The sequence below is a fragment of the Rhinolophus sinicus genome, linkage group LG05, assembly GCF_036562045.2.
Source record: "Rhinolophus sinicus isolate RSC01 linkage group LG05, ASM3656204v1, whole genome shotgun sequence".
NCBI lineage: Eukaryota > Metazoa > Chordata > Mammalia > Chiroptera > Rhinolophidae > Rhinolophus > Rhinolophus sinicus.
In genome coordinates this window covers 42,552,501-42,576,444 of record NC_133755.1, presented here as the reverse complement: position 1 = coordinate 42,576,444, position 23,944 = coordinate 42,552,501, and the positions used below count along the sequence as shown (strand labels likewise).

The 23,944-nt window shown below is 44.7% G+C and overlaps 1 protein-coding gene across 11 annotated transcripts in view; it reads left to right on the top strand.

Annotated features, from left to right (window-relative positions):
- BCL11A (BCL11 transcription factor A) overlaps nucleotides 1-23,944 on the top strand; it is a 100,194-nt gene that overhangs the window by 68,928 nt on the left and 7,322 nt on the right. For 4 of the 11 annotated variants that reach the window (XM_074332008.1, XM_074332010.1, XM_019717292.2 and 1 more), the window contains 2 exons: nucleotides 15,544-15,645; nucleotides 20,991-23,135. In XM_074332008.1, the coding sequence (XP_074188109.1) occupies nucleotides 15,544-15,645; nucleotides 20,991-23,011 (2,123 nt within the window). In that variant the 3' untranslated portion in view covers nucleotides 23,012-23,135. Of the gene's footprint in view, nucleotides 1-15,543; nucleotides 15,646-20,990; nucleotides 23,136-23,944 lie in introns of those variants that run through there. The other 7 variants (XM_074332009.1, XM_019717286.2, XM_019717308.2 and 4 more) reach the window with 7 other exon arrangements.

Sequence of the window (23,944 nt, the reverse complement as noted above, 5' to 3'; positions counted from 1 at the left end):
TTACAATCAAAACATATGATAGAGACAATTGATTTGGGTTCTGTCTACCTCAGATGGAGAAGAGGACTGGGGGCTGGAGGGGATGGCAGCTGTATCCGGGAACTTGCCTGAGATCACTTGGGGTTTGTCTGAAAGCAGTCCCCCTGACCATGGCCAGGGCTCTTTGCACAGGGCGGGGGAATTTGAGTCGTGGTTTGATTGGATCTGAAAGTGAGGCATTGACCTAAATCGGCTTTCAAAGACCTAAGCAGAACTGATAATTTGTGTGTCTTCCTTTCTGGGTTATTCTCCCCAACCCAGAGACCATTTCTCTACCGTGGGATACATATTTGAGGGGAAAGGGCTGTAAACGTGATGGTTGTCCAGCATTGTTCAGAGCGTGCATTAGGAGCCACCCTTCTCTTGCCTGTGTTGCTTCTCCCCAAACTATCCTTGCAATTATTCATGGAAAATAATATAAATCACACTGCCTGATTCTTCACAAACAGCTCCCAAAGTAATCACAGGCTGAAGTGCAGGTTTTCTTGCAGTGCCTTTATCAGTAAATCAGATTTTGAGCATTTATCAGCAAAAGTTAGATTTAAGCATAATTCCTGTAACATTTGAAAGAAAGAAGATTTGTTTCGGTGGGGACTCTGCCAATCAGCGATCCTTCTGTTTGACTCTGCTATCAATTATTGTTGCAATTATTTGTCTAGTTGGACATTTAAAATGTCATCAGAAAGAGATGATTACATATTCTAGAAAGCAAGGCACTGTATAATCAGATGAACTGAATCCAGTTAACTGTAGTGTGGTACCAACCTGTCCTTCAAAGTACAATTCTTGAGCTACCACCAAAGCAGCAGCCTTCTGCCCGGTTTTCAGGAAGCGGATCTTAACCTTGGGATGCAGCGTGCTGCCGGGGTCGGGTGATACTCAATTATGGGAAACTTTCCAAGTCTGAAAATGGAATTGCTCCTTCAGATACACGAGAAGTGCATTTTGGTTATCTCATTCAATTCATCTGCAAATCTATAAATAAGAGGTCCTTCTATTCTTCTTGTTTCCTGTAGATTTAAATGCCAAATCTTGATTTGTGGCAAAGTTGTCATATGCCCCCTTTCCCACTCTCTGTGCCTGGTGCCCAGGATCTAAGCAGTGGCAGTAGAAATTACAACTGTTTGGAAGCCAAGAAAAAGCTTCATTTCTCACTTTTCTCCAATTCCGGATATTCTCGGCCTGGCTCCATCTATCAGCCTTCTCCCCACACACCTCCTCCACTGCACACCCTCCTTCTGTCCGCTTCATGAACAGGAAATAAATACAGCTCCAAATTTATTATTATTTTTTTTATGGAGGAAAAGAAACCACACCCTGAACAAACAACACATTAATGCCAACCAAACTAAACTCTCTAGATAGAATGGTCTCAAATGTTCTAAATGTGTAGAACCCCCCCCCCCCTTACCACTCTGCCCCCACACTGGGCTTCAGGAGTGCCCCTGATGAGCAGGATATTGGATCTGAAAGTGACAGCAAAACCTTCAGCTGGGAAATATTAATCCATTTGCTTTCTTTTGACACCAAGGTTAGGACCGACTAGAGGATCAGGAGACATTCTCTCTATCTCGGTGGATTTCATGAGTTTGAGAATTTTCTGTGGGGCTGGTCATTTAGGCTTTTCCCAATTCCCTTCCCAGAGATCATGCTGAGCTCTTACGATTCCAGAACACTGGTGGTCAAAAGGCCTTCCCGCTATAACAAAAAATGTATTGTCTGTGAAACAAAAAATTAATCTTGTCTGTGAAAAAGAAAAAAAGCACCTTTTAAAATATTGGAACCCTGAATTGTGAGCACTGGAATGTGTGGGAGAGAAAGATATATATTTTTTAAAAAATGACTTAAAAAATTCACAACCCGTTAACATGGAGAAGAAACACTGTCTCAGCTGCAATGACTCTTAGCCAGGAGCTGACCGTGGACAACATTGTCACCTTTGTCCCTTCTCCTTCAGCAGCTATGCTCACGGACCCTTGTCTTACCTGGATTTCCCTGCCAGACCCTGCAGCTTGTGGCCTTGGTGGCCTCAGTTCCAGCCTGGGGTGACCCAGGTCAGCTGACCACACTGCCCTGTTGTGGAGCAGAAATTGCTTTGACCCTGGAAAGCAGGTTATGTGTTTGTGGTGGGTGAAGTGTAGTGTGTTAAAACCACAAAAGAGGTGTGAGGGGCCTGGTTTAGCTCTTGAGAAATGGAGAGGCGGTCCTGGGTTCTGAATGTTTTTACTTTTCCCAGGATCCCTGCCCCGTTTTTGTTTTCAGGGTGTATGTGTTTCTCTCTTTATACCCTCTAGCATGTCCCAAGCAGAGGTGGAAACTGCCGGGGTTGTCTCCAAAGCCCATGGCAGTGGTTTCACATTCCAGGGCCCTTGCCAGTCACTTGGCTGGGAAGCCCCGGCCTCACAGAGTACACCACGCATTCCGTCTCCTCAGGGCCTCCAGGGGGCTGTGCCAGGATCTGGTGCAACCTGGGCGATGAGGTGTAGGTGGCTGTGGGTGTTCTGCATCTGAGGCAGGGAAGCAGATGAGGTTATCTACGTAGCCAGCCTTTAATGCACCTTCCGTGGATAACTTCTTAGCCTTATATTTAAGCCCTTTTAGTGGAGCTACACTATGGATTCTAAATAGGAGTATTTGAACGGAAGGACTTTACATTATTCTTTCTCTTGGAGCAGAAAGATGGGAGTGTAAGTGGGAGATGAGAATAAAATGTAGGAGATTCCAAAAAAAAAAAAAAAAAAGAGTGAAAGAGAAAGGAAAGGGACTCAGAAAAGGTAATTGGGACCAATTCATCAGAAGACATAAGGAAATTGGACATCTAGTGTAACTCTTCTAACTATGTAATTATACAGCATTTGGAAAGTGAATTATTAACCTGATTGTCCATAACAACCTTTGAGTAAATATACAATTACAGATTGCCAAAATTGTATAGTGAACAGATGGGCCAGCAGCCACTTTCAAGGGGCTGTAATCATCTCTTGGGTCAAGGCTGACCTGGAGGCCCCTTGGTTTAGTGAATCATTTACCGGAGAGACTTCAACGACTTCGGAAAAGGGAGGTTCCCCTGGCCACTGCTGGCTCCATGGCTGCTCCTTCCAGACAGGTGGTCATTTAGAATAAGTACCTCCCCAGCAGGAAGGAAAGTTCTGATTTCTGAGTATTTATTCTTTGCTTGGAATGGTGCCGAGCACTGAGAGGTGGACACTGCAGTCTGGGTTCTCAGAAGGCTTGGACTTGAGTTGGGGAACTGGTGCTAGTGGATACATGATAGTCACATGGAGCCCGGGAACCCAAGAGAAATGTAGTGGACAGCTGGGGACAGAGAGTGGCATACGCTTGGCCATCCTACCTATTGTCTAAGCAGGGGCCTTCATGCCTGCCAGTAGTCTCAGTGGGGCCTCCTCCCGGGGAAGTCCACGGGCCTGCTCCACGCTGGAGGAGCTGCCCGCATCAGCCAAGAGCCGCCGGCCATAAATGCAAAGTTCGGTTTAACAAAAGCAGCTTTTGAATGAGAAAGCTGAGTGGAGTTGTCCCAACCTGTCAACTTCAGATTTCTTTCCTCCTCTCCATAAATCAAAAAACGGTTGGTGGAAGGGAGGGACAGAACCGTTTCATTTTTGGATTTTGTAAGAAAATAAAATCAAATCAAAAGAACCTGTCCCACGCTGATACCTTACATGCCAGGTTTGAGCCTGAGGCAAATTTTTGTGGCCATGTAATAAGCCTCTTTAAAATGGTGACAGACCCTTGACTCTCTGCCTTGAATTACACTGATAAAAGACATTTTATTGCATTAGAGCCGGGGCAGGAGTACAGGACGGTTCTTGCCTGGTCGGCTTCTTTGAAACCACGTCAGCCCTGCTGTCCACACTCCCCGCTGCCTGACAGGGTTTGAACGTGATGGCGGCGGAGATCTGTGGGCCGGTGACAGAGGGGGGCTTTCTACCCAGCAGTCAAAAGTTGAGGTTCTGGAAGCAAAAGGATTTCAGCCTGAGGGGTTTGTTAGGGAGAGTGGAGTGTCTCCTGATGTAAGAGATCTTGATTGAAGAATCTCATTGAATCTTAGATTCAAACTGAAAGATGATCTTGGGGTCTCTTATGTAGTGTGGGTTTCCTTTAGGCCCCCCGATGCCTGTGGAGAAGGATAAAGGGGGACCCTGGCCCCTTAGGACCTGAGATGGTGCATTCTTGGTTTGAGGAGTTTGGTGGTGTGTGTGTGTGGGGGGGCGGGGGGGTGTCTGATAACTTTGATGTTACTCCTGTTGAATCAACAGAGTTAGTAAACCTGAGACTAGCCTGTAGCACCCATTCTGTGGCTGGATTGGGGCCTCTCGAGTGAGTGCAGATTATACATGTGAGCATTTCTTTTTCAGTCAGGAAATTCTTTCCAGATTGGTCAGTGGTAGAAATGAAGGATTAGCAATTGGGTAATAAGCCAGGAAAATAACGATGAAGCCAAGAAAACAGGCCTCAAATAAATAGGCTATGTCTGCCTCTCCTTTGTTCTGCGGGGCTCAGTCAGAGAGGTTAGGGCTGAGGCTCCCTGCTGTGTGCCCGGAGGAGGGAAGGTGCTGAGGGACTGAGAGAAGGTGGCAGAAGCTGGAGCAGCCTGTGGGCGGGCAGAGGCCTGTTTCTGAAAGAAGGACTCACCGCCTTGGGACGAGGCCTGGCCTCACAGCACCAGAACCCTCCTTGATTCAATCTCACCTCAGGCAAGAGGGCAGCCTAGTTTTGTGACTGAAGAAATGTCAGAGCCTGACCTGCTAGACCATTTTTTTTTCAGTTTGTAGAAACCTTAAATTAGTTCTCATAATTTCCAAGCAGTTCTGTGTTAACCATAGAACATAATAGGTTTTAATTTTGGAGATTGGCCAGTTCTGGTTCTAAGAACCTCTTGGCCAAGGTTGTCACAGAACATTATGCCTGTAGCGTGTGCCTTCTCCACTTTCCTTGACATACACACACCACTTTATAGTCCCAGGACATCAAGTGTTGCCTGTAAGTGGCTGTGAGGCTAGTGCCCAGACCACACACTACCTTGGCCTACCTTGAGGGCTCCTGAGTAGACCGGTGACAAGGGGCAAAGCTTGTTTCTCAAGAAGGTTGGAAGGACTCTTGAGTTCCAGCCCTGCCCTCATGACCTCCAGCAGAACATTTCTGAGATCTAACATTTCTTAGCTGGGAAGGTGAGGGTAACACTTTACTTCATCCCACAGGATTGCTGTGGGGCCAGAATGTGAGGAAAATGCTTTGGGAAGCAGATGAAGCCTTCCAGAGACAGGACGTATTTTCTTAAGAAGGGCTAGGCTTGGAGGCCTGACAGAACCTTCCAGGGGCTGCCTATTGTTCTGGGTTCTTTTCCATTGAAGGGTTGCACAGATCATTCCTGGGAGATAAGAGCAGAAAACTCTGCAGCTCTCTGGGTGGCAGCGCTGTCTGAGCCTGCTCCCATCTTCCAGCCATGCGTCTCTCTTCCCTTGTCACTCCAGCAGTGCCCTTACCCTGCCGACTTCCTCCTCCACAATGCCCAAGATCACCTGAAAAGATCAAGGGGTCTTCTTATAAACTCTAAGCTTGGTTTCCGTAAGTGTATTCTGGTATTTTCTCAGGACTGATGAAAATGGTGATATAGAGGCATACATTTCATTTGTTGTGAGTTGACACACGTAAAAGGCTCAGGGTGGCCTCTTCAGAGTCATTTGGGAGTTGCATGTTCTGCTGGCTTTGATAGACAAGTCCTTTGCTGCCCTGGCTGGTGTTATCAGAATTAAACGTTCGCTAAGCAAATGGTCAGTCTCATGGGATCCAGCTTTACAGCCCAAATGCCTTTTCATCCCCTTGGTTGAAAATACTCATTCCACCCTCATCAGGCATCTCAGTTATACTCAAATCAGGAGAAACTCGAGTGTGGTTTTCAAATCTTTCCAGGTGTCTAGGACTACGAATCGCCACCCTTCTCTTCCTATCTCAGGTAGGGTAGAGAGGTGTGAGTGGAATCTTTGAATCCTCTTGTGTGAGGCTGGACAATTTGGGTGAAAGAAACGCATCCAGGGCAGCTCCTATCATCACCCACCCCTTCTTCTAACCACAAAGGTATTTATTGCAGTTGAGCCCCACCTTAAGGAAGCCCAATACACACACAAATTTCACCAATGGAAACTGATAAATTAGAGGGTGATTTTTCACATTACAGAAAGATTGTTAACTTTTCAAAAGGTTTCGCCACAGGGTTTCTTTAAATAGTGAGCTCCCCTACTGAATTTAAAGTGTTTGTTTACAGATCATTAACTACTTGACAGAGAGGTTGGGGAGGGGGTGGAGGAAGAAGCACTTAAAAGGTAAAATGTTAGAAGCCCTGCCAATTCTGGATGAGCCTGGAAGGGTGATGAAACATCCCTGAAATTGTCGGTTGGCAAATGTGATTCACTTTACAGAAATCCATTTTACACATGGCTTTCCAGGAACTCTTCAAGTTGGTTGAGGGCAGGGACCACAGGACACTGGGACCTTGCCTCCCTGGTTTGAGGTAGCTGGGAAAGGACTGTGGCTTTCAGAGTTCTGTGTGTGCCCTCGTGAGCAGTGGGTGTTAGGCTCTGGCATGAGGCCAAGCTTCGCCATTGGCCTTCTGGCACGGGCAGCAGACACCTTTCCCCTTGACATTTAGCCTGCATTTGTGGGAAGTTTCTTCCTGGTTCTCTCTGACCTTCAGCTTCTTTGGCTTAGGACCCACTTAGGTTTCCTTCTTGACACTCAGACAGGTGTGCCCCAGGAGGTTGAAATCCATCACCTGGCCTCTTCTCTGAATCTAAGAATTAACCTGGGGACCAGACCCAGCCCACACAAGTCTAGATCCCTCCTAATCTCTGCAAGGTCACGAGGGGCACAGGCCCATCCAGGCCAGCTTCTAGGATGGCCCATAGTAGGTCTCTTAACTGCATCCAAGTTTCCTGCCCTGAATCTGGTCTCAGGGAGACTCCAACTGGTGTGGGGAACAGGAAAGAGAAGTCACCCATCAAAGCCAGTCTTCTCTTTTTAAATATGACAAAACTTAGGGCCAGAAAGGGGAAGAGATTTACTAAAGGTCATGCACAGCTGGTGAGTGGCAGAGTTGGGACTGAGGAACCTGGATTCCTGACTTTGTTCCAATGGTTGCTCCAGAGGAATAAGTCCCTGACATCCTAAAGGAAGAAAAGAATCTGGAGAGTGAGATTCATGGGGGAATGCACAGGGCAAGTGTATCTTTAAAAGTAGTTGCCAAATTCCTCCAAATAACCTGAAAAACACCTCAGGTAGAGGCAAGCCTGTGTACACACACACACACACACACACACACACACACACACTGATACACACTCTCACACTCACCCTTCACCACACACAAAAACAAAATCCTCAAATAAGGACTCAGAGCAGGAGAAAGGTGACCCCCACCCTCCTTGGGGAGGAGAAGAGAAGAAAGAGAAGGAAGAAGGAAAATTTGGAGGGAAGGTCAAGTTGATGATTGAAGAGACCAAGCAGTATAGGAAAATCTCCACATTTCTTGCACAGTCATTTGTTGAAAATGTGTCAGCAAGTATAAGCCCATCTTAAACTGGCAATGATACATGTGAAATAGATTATTTGAGTTGGGGGGGCAGTATTGCACACAAGAATGCGACTATCAACACTTGTTTGTCTGACTCAGAGGGATAAAACACAGTGAATTCTGCCTTAGGAGACCAGCCACCATTCATCAGGGGAAGAAAATAGAGGAGGGGGGGGGGGACTAAACAGGACAGATGAACTCTCCGTAGAGGTTCACAAGAGTCCACATGGCTGTGTCCCTTATTTTAAGAAAATGTGATATTTGACAATAAGTTATAAAAGCTGAAGATGTCACAAAAGTCATTAGAGGGCTATTTAGAGGACCATATCCTCTGCTGTCAACCAAATGAATTGGTGTACAGTATTTTGATTTAAATGTCAGTAGCTGTTGGGCCCCATTTGCTCTGTGCACACCTTGGGCTTTGATTCTCTCTGGGCATCCATACCTTTTTCTCTTGTCTGGAAAGTCCTTCCTCTTGGCTCTTCAGGTCTGGTTCCTAAGTTACCTTTCCCCTAAAGCCACTCTCCTGCCTTCCAAATGGAAACCATTTTTCTTCCTTTGAATTTCCTTAGCTATTTATCTGTACCTCTCTGGTGACACACTTTCTACACTGGAGGAGAGCGAGTTCTGTCCTGGCCTTATCTTCTCTACTAGATGAAGGCGCTTGTAGTCTGTGTCTTCTTTGTGCTACCCACAGAGACTAGCCCACTGCTTTGGGCATTATAGGCACTTGGTAAATAGTTGTTCAATATATGCATGAAAGAATGAATGAATGGAATTTATCCTGGGTACACACGTTTTGCATAGTGAAGTATTACAGTTAAAAAAAAAATGTCCTAAGACAATTTGTCTTTTTATGCAGCTGCCCTTTCAGTCTCCTCAATAAGTTCCACCATTCTAAGGCAAAAGCTTAAATTAGTGTAATAAAAATTTATCTAATTCACAATCAAGTGAAAATACTTTGGGCCCAGAGCCAAAGAATATTATTGGAGTGAACTTTTTTCAACACCCTAAATTTAACCAGCTGGAATTCTTTTTTTAAGTACCATCCTATCCAACCTTTTGAAATGAAGGATTTGCCTTTTAGTGGTAAATCTGCATTTCAACACAAAAATGGAACACAATGTCTTTGGCTTAGTTATTCTTCAGAAAAGCAAGCTTTTTTTTTTTCTTTTTTGAATTATGTGCTTTGCTTATGTTAAAGAAAAGATTGCAGGAAATTTTGTTTAGGCCTGACAGATTGGTGGCTTGCATTTTTATACATAAAGAGGCATGAAAGATGTCATCTTTCCATCCTCTCTGATAGAGTGATTGCCTAAGGTGAGAACTCCTAATGTGTTGTTTAGATAGTCAAGGCTCCGAAAGGATAGAATTAATCAGAAAAGAAAAAGAGTTTTAAAATGAGGGATTGATGAAATTAAAGTCACTGATAAAGTCACGACCAAGTTTCAGCAAAGAAATTCTGTAGTGTTCCATTGATTATAGTAATATAGTCATTATACACTGCAAAAAAAAAAAATTCTGTAGTGTGATGTCTTTAGAATTCTCCCTTGCTTCCATTTGTACAGGATACACTTTTTAAAGAGCATCACAATTTGGAAAAACCTTACCTAGTAAAAAAGCAGTGATGGAAAAAATGCTCATGGAAATGCTCATTTCTAGAACAAAAGGGAATGATTTTGACAATATCAGAAGGTTAATTAAGAAGTCTGTTAGTGAAATAGACTCAGATATAAGGGAAAAAAACCCTGATGGTTGCTAGATGGGAGGGGGGATGGGGGAGAAGGCAAAGGGATTAGAAAGTACAAATTAGCAGTCACAGTATAGTCACAGGGATATGAAATACAGTTTGGGGAATATAATCAATAATGTAAAGATTATGTTGGGTGCCAGATGGGCACTGGACTTACTAGGGGATCACTTCTTCGACTGTGTAGATGTCTGACCACTGCACTGTACACCTGAAGCCGAAGTTGAATGTCAACTATAATGATATATATATATATATTTACTGGTGTTGCCTAAACAATTTATAAAAGTGGACACTTTGGTCAACGTTGCTCAAGCAGTAGTTCGCCGTAATCAGAAGTGTCTGGACGTTGATGGTAACCACTTTGAGTACCTCTTGTAATTGCAGAAGTCAAACGTGACTTGTATTCATCTTTTGTTGTTGGTATATATTATTATAATTTTAATACAGTTTTCCTTTCTTAAAATGTGTATACATTTTTTGCACCTTCTGTGTGTGTGTGTGTGTGTGTGTGTGTGTGTACAGTCACAGGATGTGAAGTACAGCATAGGGAATGTAGTCAATGGAATTGTAACAGCCATATACAATGTCAAAGGGGTAGTAGGCTGGGGGGGGGCGGTTATCACTTTGTGAGGGGTGTAAATGCCTAACTAGGACATTGCTTTGGACACCTGAAACTAATAATAAAAGAAAGTAGAGGAATGCTGATAAATTAGGGGAAAAAAAGTCTGTTAGTGATGACAAAGCTGGCACATTTTCCGTTTAGATTGACACGATTCAAGATAGGCATAGCTCATGTTTGCTCTATAATACTCTGAGAAATCACAGACTCTGAGAGAGGAGAGCTGATATCTATCATCAACGGAGGGTCAAGAGCTACAAGGACATTCAGTGGTTTTGCTTTTGGTTAAAGAAAACTCTAGCCACTGCTAAAGAAGACTAGCTGCCCTGTTGTTATTTTTGTGATTTGGAGCCATTAAAATATTTACAAAACTAGACTTGATTCATTTAGGGAACTCCACAAACTTTCAGGATGCATTTAAGTGTAGTCTAGAAGTTGGTACTGGCTATGTGGGGAGGAGACTTGAGAATCTTGGAGCTGGAAGGGACAGTCAGGACCCTTTATTTCGGCCTGTCACCAACATAGACTCACTCTATCATGGTGAGTTGTCATTCTCTTCCTGAAGACCCAAAGTGGAAAGGTGGTCACAGTTTCTGAAGGCGATCACAGCCATTCCTCTCAGGGATGGCTTGACTTTTTTTGTGCCCTGTCTCATTGGAAACATAGGAAACTTACCTAAAAATATATGTTTAAGAAAAGAAATATATATATACACATACACATTTTAGTGAACAGCAAACATCTATACATCGATGTACTCCTCTAGAGAGGCCTAGAGGTTAATACCTGATAAAAATTGGGCACACGAGGCAGTTATTGTGTGTGTTGGAAATGATGCTTTGTGCTTAGCTGATTGGGCACATTTGTAGATTGGCAGTATTACTTGCTGATTAGTGGACAGTAATGTGGCTGTGTTACACACCCACTAATTAGTTTCAGAAATAAATAGTATGTCAGTAGTAAAGGGATCTTGGAGATGGTCTCGAGGAAACCTAACCCTTGATTTAGTGACCTTAAATTCCAGGGACATCCCACTGGCCTTTAGAGCTCAGCACTAAAAGTTGGTAGCCAATGTGTATAGAAATGTAAAGGGATCAAGGTGTAACATTAAGTCAAAACCCTTCCCAACTTGTTGCAGATTTTTAATGAGAACTGAAAAATAATATTCATTATTTTTTACTCAGCTACAGTATAAGGAAATATTACAACCTGAAAATGCAGAAGGTATTTTGAGGTCCCAAGTGGAGATTCTGGGTCTGGAGAGACCTTTATGAAACAGAACAGGTTAAAACACCTTTCACCAGAGGAATCAAGGCATTTAAAAGCTTGATTCAGAAGAGGGCAAAACATCACATTTGAGAGTTCAGCAAGGGAAGCAGGAGTCCAGTTCTTGCTCCATCCGTGCAGCATGCCACAGCTGCATTCTCAAATATTTCAGCTTTTATGGAATCATTGAGGACACCATCTTCCTGGCATGAGCTGGTTTGGATGTTGTCTTATGCAAAGAGCATTCCCTACTTGATGGAGAGCTCGGGCCTGTTTCCTATCCTGGTCAGTGAGGGAGGGTGGAACCTTGGATTCCACATGGAGCTATCCTTAGGGATTTCCCAAGCTTGCTCTGCTTTTGACTGTTCCAGTCCTAAAGGAGGTGAGGGCCAGACAGGAGGGATGACAGCCTCACAGCCAGTGGATCTCTGCCAGGGGAACATCAGAGTTTCCAGCTTCGATGCCTTCCCTTACCACTAAGATGGTGCTCATTAAATTGCATTGTGTACCTGAATCACCTGGAGGGCTTGTTAAACACGGTTTGCTCCCCTTCTCACCCCACCCTACACCCTGTTTCTGATTTGGTAGGTCTGAGTTGGAGCCTGAGAGTTTTCATTTCCTACAAGCGCCGTGATGCTGATGCTGGGCCTTGCTCTGCGCTTTGACAACCACTGCCCTAAGAGTATCCACCACCAAGGAAATACAGAGCATAGCTGGACCACCCACTTGCCAGTCAGCCTCCCAAGGCCATCTCTCCCTGGGGAGAATGAAAATGCAGGTGGAAGAAGAGGCCTTCAACCAGGGCCAGTCTGGGAAGGCAGAGCTGCTCATTGAGTGCAATACTTGGAAGCATTAATTGTGAGACTTTACTCTGCCTAAACCGTGATGAAATAATTAAAAGCATCATAGCAAGAAGTGAAACCCTAGGGACTCTATTAACAGTTTAGCATTTCCAGTTCCTGTGGGAATGTCGATTCTACTTACCAAGGAGAGTGTTGGGGACGTTTTCCGTGGGAGAGGCAGCAGAACCAGCTGGGGTTCCCTGTTGCTTTTGCTTTGACACTCTGCCCAGAGGAAGAGAAACACAAGTCTGAGTCTCTCTCGCAAAGACAATGTCAGTGGCTTGTTAAGCTGATAGGAATGGTGTGTTTCTCTTCAGCTGGCTAATTCTGCACGGGAAGCATAAGTAGAGTGTGAAAACAGTGGGGGTGAGCCAAGAGGTACAGGAAGCAGGTCAGGTATTATTTTCCAATTTTTAAATCAAGTCAGTTCATTTGGACCTTTTGAAAGGCCCACTTCACACCTCTGGGCTGGACTCTTACCCAACAGGTTAAGAAAGGTTGTTTCTCCTAATGGGTCAGAAGGAGAACCCTCTTCATTGGCACTTCATTTGGGCAGTGAAGACCAAAGTGGGAATGGCAGAAGAGAGGAGATACACAGATATCTCAGGAAAGGGCCCTGGTCAGGGAGTCAGGAGGCTAATTCTGATCTTCACTTTGTGGTTAACCATCAGTATAGCCGTGGGTCAGTCACTTAATTTCTCAGGGCCTCTGTTTTCCCATCTGTAAAATGAAGGCATAGACTTGATGATCTCTTAGGTTTTCTACAACTCATGAAACAAAAACCAAACCAAACCCTAGTGCCAGATACTCAGAACTCTCTTTGACGAGCCCCGCTTTGCTACGTGGCCTGACACTGTGGAGAACTGGGCCAGGCTGTTGCCCTGAAGCTCAGCTTGCTTGGGCCACTGGGTTTGTAGACAGGTTTGACCAGAGATACATGCAAGTGGTCAGGCCTAGATTAGATTAGTGGTTCTCCCATTTCTTTTTTTTTTTTTTTTTAAAGATTTTTTTTTTATTGGGAAAGGGGAACAGGACTTTATTGGGGAACAGTGTGTACTTCCAGGCCTTTTTTCCAAGTCAAGTTGTTGTCCTTTCAATCTTAGTTGTGGAGGGTGCCGTTCAGCTTCAAGTTGTTGTCCTTTCAGTCTTAGTTGTGGAGGGCGCAGCTCAGCTCCAGGTCTAGTTGTTGTTCCTAGTTGCAGGGGGCGCAGCCCACCATCCCTTGTGGGAGTCCAACCGGCAACCTTGTGGTTGAGAGGACGCGCTCCAACCAACTGAGCCATCCAGGAGCTCAGGAGCAGCTCAGCTCAAGGTGCCGTGTTCAATTTTTTTTTCAGTTGCAGGGGGCACTGCCCACCATCCCTTGCGGGACTCGAGGAATTGAACTGGCAACCTTGTGGTTGGGAGCCCACGCTCCAACCAACTGAGCCATTCGGGAGGCGGCTCAGCTCAAGGTGCTGTGTTCAATCTTAGTTGCAGGGGGCAGAGCCCACCATCCCTTGCAGGACTCAAGGAATTGAACTAACAACCTTGTGGTTGAGAGCCCACTGGCCCATGTGGGAATTGAACTGGCAGCCTTCGGAGTTAGGAGCATGGAGCTCTAACCGCCTGAGCCACCGGGCTGGCCCCGGTTCTCCCATTTCTTGCTGGAGGACTTTTGAGGCACCCTGGAGTCTCTTCCCAGAGTAAGTGGCAGGGAGTTTGAAATTAGACTCTCCCTGTGTGAGGGTCCTAGTACCTTGTTGCTTTTATGCAGGGGTCCCAGAGGTACCTCAGTTGTGTGAGTCTCCTAAGAAAAGTATTTCAGTTTTGGCGACAAACACTTATTCAATTGCTGAGGCAAGAACAAGTGCAAAAATGAATTCTCAGATTTCTCATTGAAAACACTATGACTAAATCTGTAGTTGATTTTGCCCTATACTCTCAATTCACTTAACGTAAACAGTCAAATTAAGACATACTTGTTGTTTGAGTCCTGTCTTCCTGCTTTTGCTGGTTCATTTTGCGGTATTTATTTTGTTTTGGGTCAGAGAGTAGAATATGCCTCTATAGATGGTCTTGGGCTGGGTGGAGCCTCCCTTTGCAGTCACGATAAGAGCAGGTTTATGACATCCATGTAAGAGCATCCATGAGCCACACGCCATTGTTACCCATGAAGTCCTCATGAAAGAAAACCTTGTGCTGACTGCCCTGGCTGTTCTTGGTAACGTGATCTGTCTAAGGAGAACAGGATGTATTTTATACGCGAGACCTGCTGTCCTAGAGTATAACAACAACACTTTTAAGTGCTCTTAATATTAAGCTAATGGAAAACATACTCTGTTTACTCACCATCAAAGTCTGTTTTTCTTCTCTCCAGTCTCCCCAAGCACCACAAACTCCAAACCTCTAGAACACGCTGAGTGTCTCTTGCTCCATCTGTCCTCCTCTCTGTCTCATGGTTGACCTCTAAATGCTTGGTTAGCTCAAGGTGGACTTGGAAAAGCTAGGGACTTACCACATAAACTGTATAATCCCCAGGTTGAACAAACCAAATATTTCCTTTCTCACGAAAATCTCAGTGCTGGAAATGCTTGATTTACTACTAGATTTATGTTTATTAGTGTGAGAAGTCATTTTTCCTCACCAGTGTGCAACAAAGTGCAGTCGAATGGAAAAGGTGGGCCACTTTTTCTGGGTGCTATTATTGGAAGGCTGGTATTCTCCTTGTCATTTGATGGTGGGATTCCTCACCCACCATCAAGGGGAGAATTGGCCAGTTATTTTAACCCCAGAAGTCTAATCTTTATTATCCACTACTTTGTGTTCTAAGAAGCCATGCCATGTGCGGTGCCCCATTGATTGAATTCTGGAGTGAGGCCCAACCCTGAAATATCTAAGGTTTCCCTGTCATTGAAATGCTGTCATAAATACATCATGAGAAGAGAAAGTAGTGGGACAAGGAAGGCAGAATGGGACGCTGTTCTAGAAGGAATGATTCACAAATCCACTCCTTTCCTATTAGCATGTTGATTTTTGCTTGGGCTTGTCTATAAAGTGAAGTAAATGTATGCATGTAAACCAGCCTTGCAGATAAATCCCTCCTGTTTTACCATCCTACCCGTAATATTACCAATTTCCCCTTGCTATTTCCACATCTCTTATTACAAAACAATAATTAAACAATAACCCACAAGCAAATGAATGAAAGAACCACCCCCAATACCTAAAAACAAACCTCTTCCCTTTTGTCAAAAAAGACCAAAATTAAAAACAAAACAAACTGTGAGAATTAACTCACCACTGTTCTTTTGATACAGGCCTTGGGCCTGTTAACTATCTGCAAGGCTGTTGTAATGATGTTAATCTATTTTAATGGAATTGAAATGTGATATCCTGTGGTTTACGATGTATATTGTTTATAGCTTTAGTGCTTGATTTTGGGTTTCTTTCACAGATAAACTTCTGCACTGGAGGGGCCTGTCCTCCCCTCGTTCTGCACATGGAGCTCTAATCCCCACGCCCGGGATGAGTGCAGAATATGCCCCGCAGGGTATTTGTAAGTTGAGCATTATTTCTTCTACAAATGTCCATATGTATAGAGATGAGAGTTTCTGGAAATTACCCTTACTTTTTTAAGTACTGAAAGGAGTTACTTCCAAAATAGATTGGCATCCGCATATGTATTATTCCATTACTCACTTGGCACCCGCTCCTCCACTCCACTCAGCTTTTCCCTCCCCTTTTTTTCTTTGCTTCTTTACTAAAGGCATGGAGCTGACAGCAGCTCATCCCTGTGGGTCTCCTCCCCAGGGTCTTGTCTGGCTCCACAGCTGGTGACTGCATACGTCTGTGTGGTCAGAGCCCATTTTATTGCTGGACATTCACTCCCATGGCCTCATTTAAGACTTCAAATTATTCCATGGCATACATTTTTAGCAGAGGCCAGAACCAAAAGGAGTCAGTTGAGAGTTACTCCAGAGTTATTCTTAAGCATGTTATATAGACATTTACATGTGTATTTAAACATGGTGTATTTTTATATATACATGGTGCATTATATATGTGCATATATATATATATATATATATATATATATATATATATATATATATAATTTCTACTTGTTTTTCTCCTAGTTTTAGAGAAAAATGCACAGCATTGTTGCTAAAATTCAAAGATACCACCACCACCATCACTACCGCCCCCACCGTTACCACCATCATCACTACCGCCTCCACCGTTACCACCACCAGCACCACCATCCAGTTACTTGTTCAAGCCAACTTTTATAGTGGGGAACTTTTTATGAAATTTAGATTTATGTGTTTATAAAAATGTTTTTGGAAGATGTTGTTTTAGAACGTAATACAGTTTGCTTCTCTATGTAGGAATAAATGGTATGAGTCATGCATGGCTAAAAAGTTGGGGCCGGGGGAGGGCTGATTCCACCCCAAACACAAAAAGCAGGTTCAAGAAAAAAGAAGTGTGACATCTAATTTTTATTTAAGGAAAGTATTTTTATTTTGAAAGTAAATGAAAAATAAGCTGTTGTGGAAAATAAAAAAAGAACGGGAAAGTGTCATAGAAAGAGAATCATGAAAGGCAAGATGCAGGAGTTGAGGCTATAAAGGGGACTGGTTTTTCTATGGGAGGTAAACTAGGCCTCACCATCTTGTGAATGGTGTCTGCAGGGCAGGGCATACATCCGAGACCAAATTCAAAGCCAGTTGTTTATTTTTGTTAACTCCTAGGTAATCCTAGGTAACAAAGAGTTATTGTGTGAATTTCACAAGCCCTTGGGTCCTGAGGGCTGGGTGGTACAGGGGTTAAAAAGCACCTCCTCTGCGCCGCCCCCCCACCCCCCCAGGCTGGGCCTAAACCTGGGTTAGGTCACAGATTGCAGAGTTTAGGGGGTGGACTCATGGTTTCGAGTCCCTACATGCTGACTGGGTGGGGAGAGCTCTCCTCATTTGGCTGGGGGTGCCTGGGGCCCCACACTTGGCTGTGGGAACAGTGCCACCCTTGGAGGGAAGGGAAGGGAAGGGAGTAGGGCAGTAGAGAGGAGGGTGCAGCTGAGTGGCCAAGGGCTGCTGGCCTGGGAATTGGTTTAGTTCTCTCTCTTCCACTGGATCCTCCCGAAGGCAGGGAGTTTGATTTGAGGGATGGGAAACGAGCAGCCTGATATGGAACCCCTGTCTTCCTCCCTGCTTCCCGCAAAGGGAGTGTGCCTAGTTTGTTGGTACCCATGCTGGCAAGACCAGTTTAGGGGTGACCAGAATAAGGTATGTGGAAATGGGTTGTGGGGTTCCAGAAAGCTCTAGAACAAAGCTGACGCCCACCTCACTCAGGGGTCTTAACCAACTGCCTTTGGGTTTCAGAGCACTTAGCCCCACTCAGCTGTGGCCTCCGGGCTGGTGGACATAGTCCTTAAAATCTCCCCCACCTGCCTTCTTCTAACCAGGGCCTTCCGTTGGCCTGGGGTAAGACCTGGCTTTTGGATTCTGACCTTCCTCGGATACTCCTCTGGTTGTGTAATGTGGTTAGTCATCATGCTAGGTAACTAATCAAGCCTGGTAGTAATGAAAACTCACATTCAAGTTGGACCTGATAGTTTACAGAGGATTTTTATATACATCTGTCGTTAGAGCCTCACAATTTGTTAAGGTACTGCTTTTTTGTTTATTTTACAGATAGGAAACCTAAGGCTCAGAGAAATTAAATGACTGTCCCATAGCCTCAAGCTAGTAAATAGTAGAGCCAGAGGTCGAGCATCAGACCTCCTTGTTCTTCTAAATCCTGAGGCTTAGATCACGTGACTTTTTAATCACCTGACAAACTAGAAATGGGGTCATTCTTTCCCATACAATAAAAGGAAATAAGACAGCTGATTTTAACCGTTTTGCTACCTCGATTTCCTATGCTTGGGGCCAGGTCTCAGTTTATTGCTTTAAATCAAAACAATCCCTGTGACTGCCCAATGAGGCTCTCAAATTGAGAAGTTGGTTTTCATCAGAGTAAATGAAGAATATTATTATATTTTACAAGTCAATAAATCAATGTAGCCCTAATTTTGCCACGCAGGAAATCAATTCTGGTCTTTCTAAACCATCAAAGATGTTATGAACAAAGTAATTTCACAAATTATGGCAAGTAACACATTTATTGATGACTACAGTTTCGGAATGTAGAATCTGTGAGCACTGTAATATAATATGGTACACTGGCAGGAGCTGAGTGAAATACAGATTATATGGTGAAACTGTAATGCATCATTTGCTATTAGTGGACTGGTAATAATTACCAGTTTCAAAGCAGCTCTTTCCATGTAATCTTTAGTCTCAATCGTAACAGCCCTTCTCATTGACATTGTGATTACACTGGCTGCCCTCATGATCTAGAATATCTAGTTGATGGGAATACTAAAATGCAATAGTGAAAACTGTATGTTGTGTCCTCATTAGAAGATAAAATGCCGTTTTCTCTGATCTGATGTAGGAGAGAATGGGGAAGCAAACGGCACAATGTTAACATATTGTAGCACAATCACATGACTGGCTCTGAAAACAAAATTTTAGGACGCTCCGGGCAGCAAAATAAAATGGACTTTTCTCAGTTAAGCCTGTTTGAAAAGATACAGATGAGATCCTTGATGTAGTGCTATATAGATGTTGGCATTTATCAATGGCTACATTCATATGTGTGCGAAACCAGCATCACTAATTAAGGGTCCAGTCCTGCGTTTCAATAGATAGTATAAGGTAAAATATGATTTTTAGGCATTTTGAGTGATGAAAGTGTTAAGGCCTTGCTTCAGCTTGACAAATCTCCTCTTACCCAATTCAGATTGTCAGGCTAAATGTGTGATAATAACACAGAGTCCTGGAGAGGCAAAGGAGAAAGCCACAGAGGGTCACGGTAGTTGGAACCAGATAGTTTTTTTCCCTGCCTATTTAGCACCCAAGTCATTGTTCAACAACAAAAAAATTATGAAAATACTCTTTATGATGCTTTTTATTTCCCCTTGAAGAGAGGCGGCAAACAAAAATAGGCAGATAATGTGATATTAATGTCAGTGTTTTCTTTCAAAATCTTTTCTGCCTTTTTTTTTTAAAACAATTAGGCAAATGTTTCAAACCTAATTTTGGTATCTTATCATCTAATCTTGTTAAGGAGATTTACCCAGGAGTGGGATACATTGAGTGAGATTATAAATGCATTGTAAAGTAAATTACAAGGTCAGGGCGGGGAGTCCATTATTCAGACAAGTGCTTGAGTGAGGTTGGCTTGTTTTGGGAGACTGTATTGTTTTGGAATACGAGTGTTTGGGGCTCCTGAGAAGACTCTGCCAGCTTTTCTTTCTGACTTGCTAAATGGAGTAATCATAATTGATTAATTCCTCATTCCCACTCTAGCTCCATGGTGAATTTTTTCCTTTTTAAAAAGTTACGAGCCAGGCTTTAGGAAACAACTCTGGCCCCTCTTTTAAGAGAAGGGCTAAAGTTTGTTATTTCTCATTTGTGTTTTATACACTGACTTTTTTGGAATCCCTGGGAAGTTATCTATTTTTCTCCTCTTCCTTTGGCCACCAACATTTGTGCCCTTTTTTTAACGCTGTAGTTGACTGGTAAACTGTTAGTTACTCCCTTGATGTAGATATATTTTTTTTAATTTAGCTATCTCCAAAAATGAATGATTGTGAAGTCAAGCTGGCCCCCTTGACCAAAGTGGCATTTACCACTCTTGGGTTCTTTTCAGCGAGAGAAATAATGTGACTTAAGCAAGGCCCCTCTCCAGACAGCTTGGCTACTAGCCAAAGAGTTGACTAGCTGAACTGTATCTTTCTGTTTCTTTCTCAACTGGAGCTGAGGCTCAGCGGAGGGCGCAGGATGTTGTATAATTTGGTTCACGTTGTTAGCCTCTCAAAATAATGAGGGGGAGGATAGTGTAGCATTTCTCAGCCTGCTGCCGGTCATGGTGCTGGCTGCTTTAACTGTTCTTAAACTAGGATGCTGTGTCTGCCTAAGTTGGCACCAGCCTCTCCTACTAACTCTTGGCTTGCATTTTTTTGACTGCGGGCAACTCCTAAAGATTTGATATGGCCTGTTGGTTAAATCTGAAGTAAATTTCTGTTTTGAGATTTTCAGAACATCCCTTGAGATAAAAATAGGAGTCCTCGTGGGGTGTCATGGAGCCAGAATTGGGACTCACTGACCCTCACACAGGCTGGGATGTATGAATGTTGCTAGTCTGTCTTCCAAAGAATTAGTTTTTGAGTACCTTGTCATTTTTTAACAATGTCAATAATTAGTGTATTTCAGGCTAAGATTAAAAGCATCTCTAGGTCCATAGAGAATTGTAATGAGTTGACCTTCTCTTTTTTGATATCTCTGTGAAATGATTGCCTATTTAGAAAGTTCACCTGCCATCCAGGGGGGAATAGAACAATGGGATTTAGGGAGCAGAAAAGTTTCCCTTAGGTCACCTTGTCCAAGTCCCTCACTTAACAATGAGAAACAGAGGCACAGAGATGAAATGACTTCCCCAAACCACAGCAGGTGAAAGACTGGAAGGTTCAGAAGATGTTTGCCGAGGTTCCCTCGGCTGTAGGGATCATCCTCCTCAACTTGAATTTGTCTAGATTTTTCTGCTTTGGAGACTGGGTTTAAAATTCTTAGAACTGAGTTAAATGATAGAAAGACTGACTTGACAAATATTTGTTGGGCACCAACCACTAGGTGTGCAAGGCACCATCTAAGCACAGGGGATACAGGTCAGGAAGGACTCAGGCCTTGGGGTTGAGGGCTGGGGGGCAGGAAAGGCTGTAAGTGGAACATAAATAAGCAATTGCTGTTGCCCTCCTCCGTGATTAAACATTGATGTTGGTATTGTATTATTTTGCAGGTAAAGATGAGCCCAGCAGCTACACATGTACAACTTGCAAACAGCCATTCACCAGTGCATGGTTTCTCTTGCAACACGCACAGAACACTCATGGATTAAGAATCTACTTAGAAAGCGAACACGGAAGTCCCCTGACCCCGCGGGTTGGTATCCCTTCAGGACTAGGTGCAGAATGTCCTTCCCAGCCACCTCTCCATGGGATCCATATTGCAGACAATAACCCCTTTAACCTGCTAAGAATACCAGGATCAGTATCGAGAGAGGCTTCCGGCCTGGCAGAAGGGCGCTTTCCACCCACTCCCCCCCTGTTTAGCCCACCACCGAGACATCACTTGGACCCCCACCGCATAGAGCGCCTGGGGGCAGAAGAGATGGCCCTGGCCACCCATCACCCGAGTGCCTTTGACAGGGTGCTGCGGTTGAACCCAATGGCTATGGAGCCTCCCGCCATGGATTTCTCTAGGAGACTTAGAGAGCTGGCAGGGAACACGTCTAGCCCACCGCTGTCCCCAGGCCGGCCCAGCCCTATGCAAAGGTTACTGCAACCATTCCAGCCAGGTAGCAAGCCACCCTTCCTGGCGACGCCCCCCCTCCCTCCTCTGCAATCCGCCCCTCCTCCCTCCCAGCCCCCGGTCAAGTCCAAGTCATGCGAGTTCTGCGGCAAGACGTTCAAATTTCAGAGCAACCTGGTGGTGCACCGGCGCAGCCACACGGGCGAGAAGCCCTACAAGTGCAACCTGTGCGACCATGCGTGCACGCAGGCCAGCAAGCTGAAGCGCCACATGAAGACGCACATGCACAAGTCATCCCCCATGACGGTCAAGTCCGACGATGGCCTCTCCACTGCCAGCTCCCCGGAACCCGGCACCAGCGACCTGGTGGGCAGCGCCAGCAGCGCGCTCAAGTCCGTTGTGGCCAAGTTCAAGAGCGAGAACGACCCCAACCTGATCCCGGAAAACGGGGACGAGGAGGAAGAGGAGGACGATGAGGAAGAGGAAGAAGAGGAGGAAGAGGAGGAGGAGGAGCTGACAGAGAGCGAGAGGGTGGACTACGGCTTCGGGCTGAGCCTGGAGGCGGCGCGCCACCATGAAAACAGCTCGAGGGGCGCCGTGGTAGGCGTGGGCGACGAGGGCCGCACCCTGCCTGACGTCATGCAGGGCATGGTGCTCAGCTCCATGCAGCACTTCAGTGAGGCCTTCCACCAGGTCCTGGGCGAGAAGCATAAGCGCGGCCACCTGGCTGAGGTTGAGGGCCATAGGGACACTTGCGATGAAGACTCGGTGGCGGGCGAGTCGGACCGCATAGACGATGGCACTGTTAACGGCCGCGGCTGCTCCCCAGGCGAGTCAGCCTCAGGGGGCCTGTCCAAAAAGCTGCTGCTGGGCAGTCCCAGCTCGCTGAGCCCCTTCTCCAAGCGCATCAAGCTCGAGAAGGAGTTCGACCTGCCCCCCGCCGCGATGCCCAACACCGAGAACGTGTACTCGCAGTGGCTAGCCGGCTACGCGGCCTCCAGGCAGCTCAAAGATCCCTTCCTTAGCTTCGGAGACTCCAGACAATCGCCTTTCGCCTCCTCGTCGGAGCACTCCTCGGAGAATGGGAGCTTGCGCTTCTCCACGCCCCCCGGGGAGCTGGACGGAGGGATCTCGGGGCGCAGCGGCACGGGAAGTGGAGGGAGCACGCCCCATATTAGTGGTCCGGGCCCGGGCAGGCCCAGCTCAAAAGAGGGCAGACGCAGCGACACTTGTGAGTACTGTGGGAAAGTCTTCAAGAACTGTAGCAATCTCACTGTCCACAGGAGAAGCCACACGGGCGAAAGGCCTTATAAATGCGAGCTGTGCAACTATGCCTGTGCCCAGAGTAGCAAGCTCACCAGGCACATGAAAACGCATGGCCAGGTGGGGAAGGACGTTTACAAATGTGAAATTTGTAAGATGCCTTTTAGCGTGTACAGTACCCTGGAGAAACACATGAAAAAATGGCACAGTGATCGAGTGTTGAATAATGATATAAAAACTGAATAGAGGTATATTAATACCCCTCCCTCACTCCCACCTGACACCTCCTTTTTTCACCTGCCCCCCACCCATCGCCCTCCAGCCCCACTCCCTGTAGGATTTTTTTCTAGTCCCATGTGATTTAAACAAACAAACAAACAACAAACAAACAAAAGTAACAGAAGCTAAGAATATCAGAGTGCTTGTCACCAGCACACCTGTTTTTTTTTTTCTTTTTCTTTTTCCTTTTTCTTTTTTTCCTTTATGTTCTCACCGTTTGAATGCATGATCTGTATGGGGCAATACTATTGCATTTTACGCAAACTTTGAGCCTTTCTCTTGTGCAATAATTTACATGTTGTGTATGTTTTTTTTTTTTAAACTTAGACAGCATGTATGGTATGTTATAGCTATTTTAAATTGTCCCCGATTCGTTGCTGAGCAAAAATGTTGCTGTTTCCAGTTCCGTTCTTAGAGAAAAAGAGAGAGAGAGAGAAAAAGACCATGCTGCATACATTCTGTAATACATATCATGTACAGTTTTATTTTATAATGTAAGGAGGAAAAACAGTCTTTGGATTAACCCTCTAGAGACAGAAGAGATAGCGCTGAAAGTCTCTATGAGCTAAATGACTGTCTCTAAAGGGTTAAATGTATCAATTGGAGAGAAAAAAGGCCTTGAATTGACAAATTAACAGAAAAACAAAAAATAAGTTTATTCTATCATTTGGTTTTAAAATATGAGTGCCTTGGATCTATTAAAACCACGTTGATGGTTCTTTCTACTTGTTATAAACTTGTAGCTTAATTCAGCATTGGGTAAGGTAATAAACCTTAGGACCTAGCATACAATTCTATATTGTATTTCTCACAACAATGGCTACCTAAAAATATGACCCATTATGTCCTAGTTAATCATCATTTTCCCTTTAGTTTAATCTTGTAAGCAAAACTGATTAT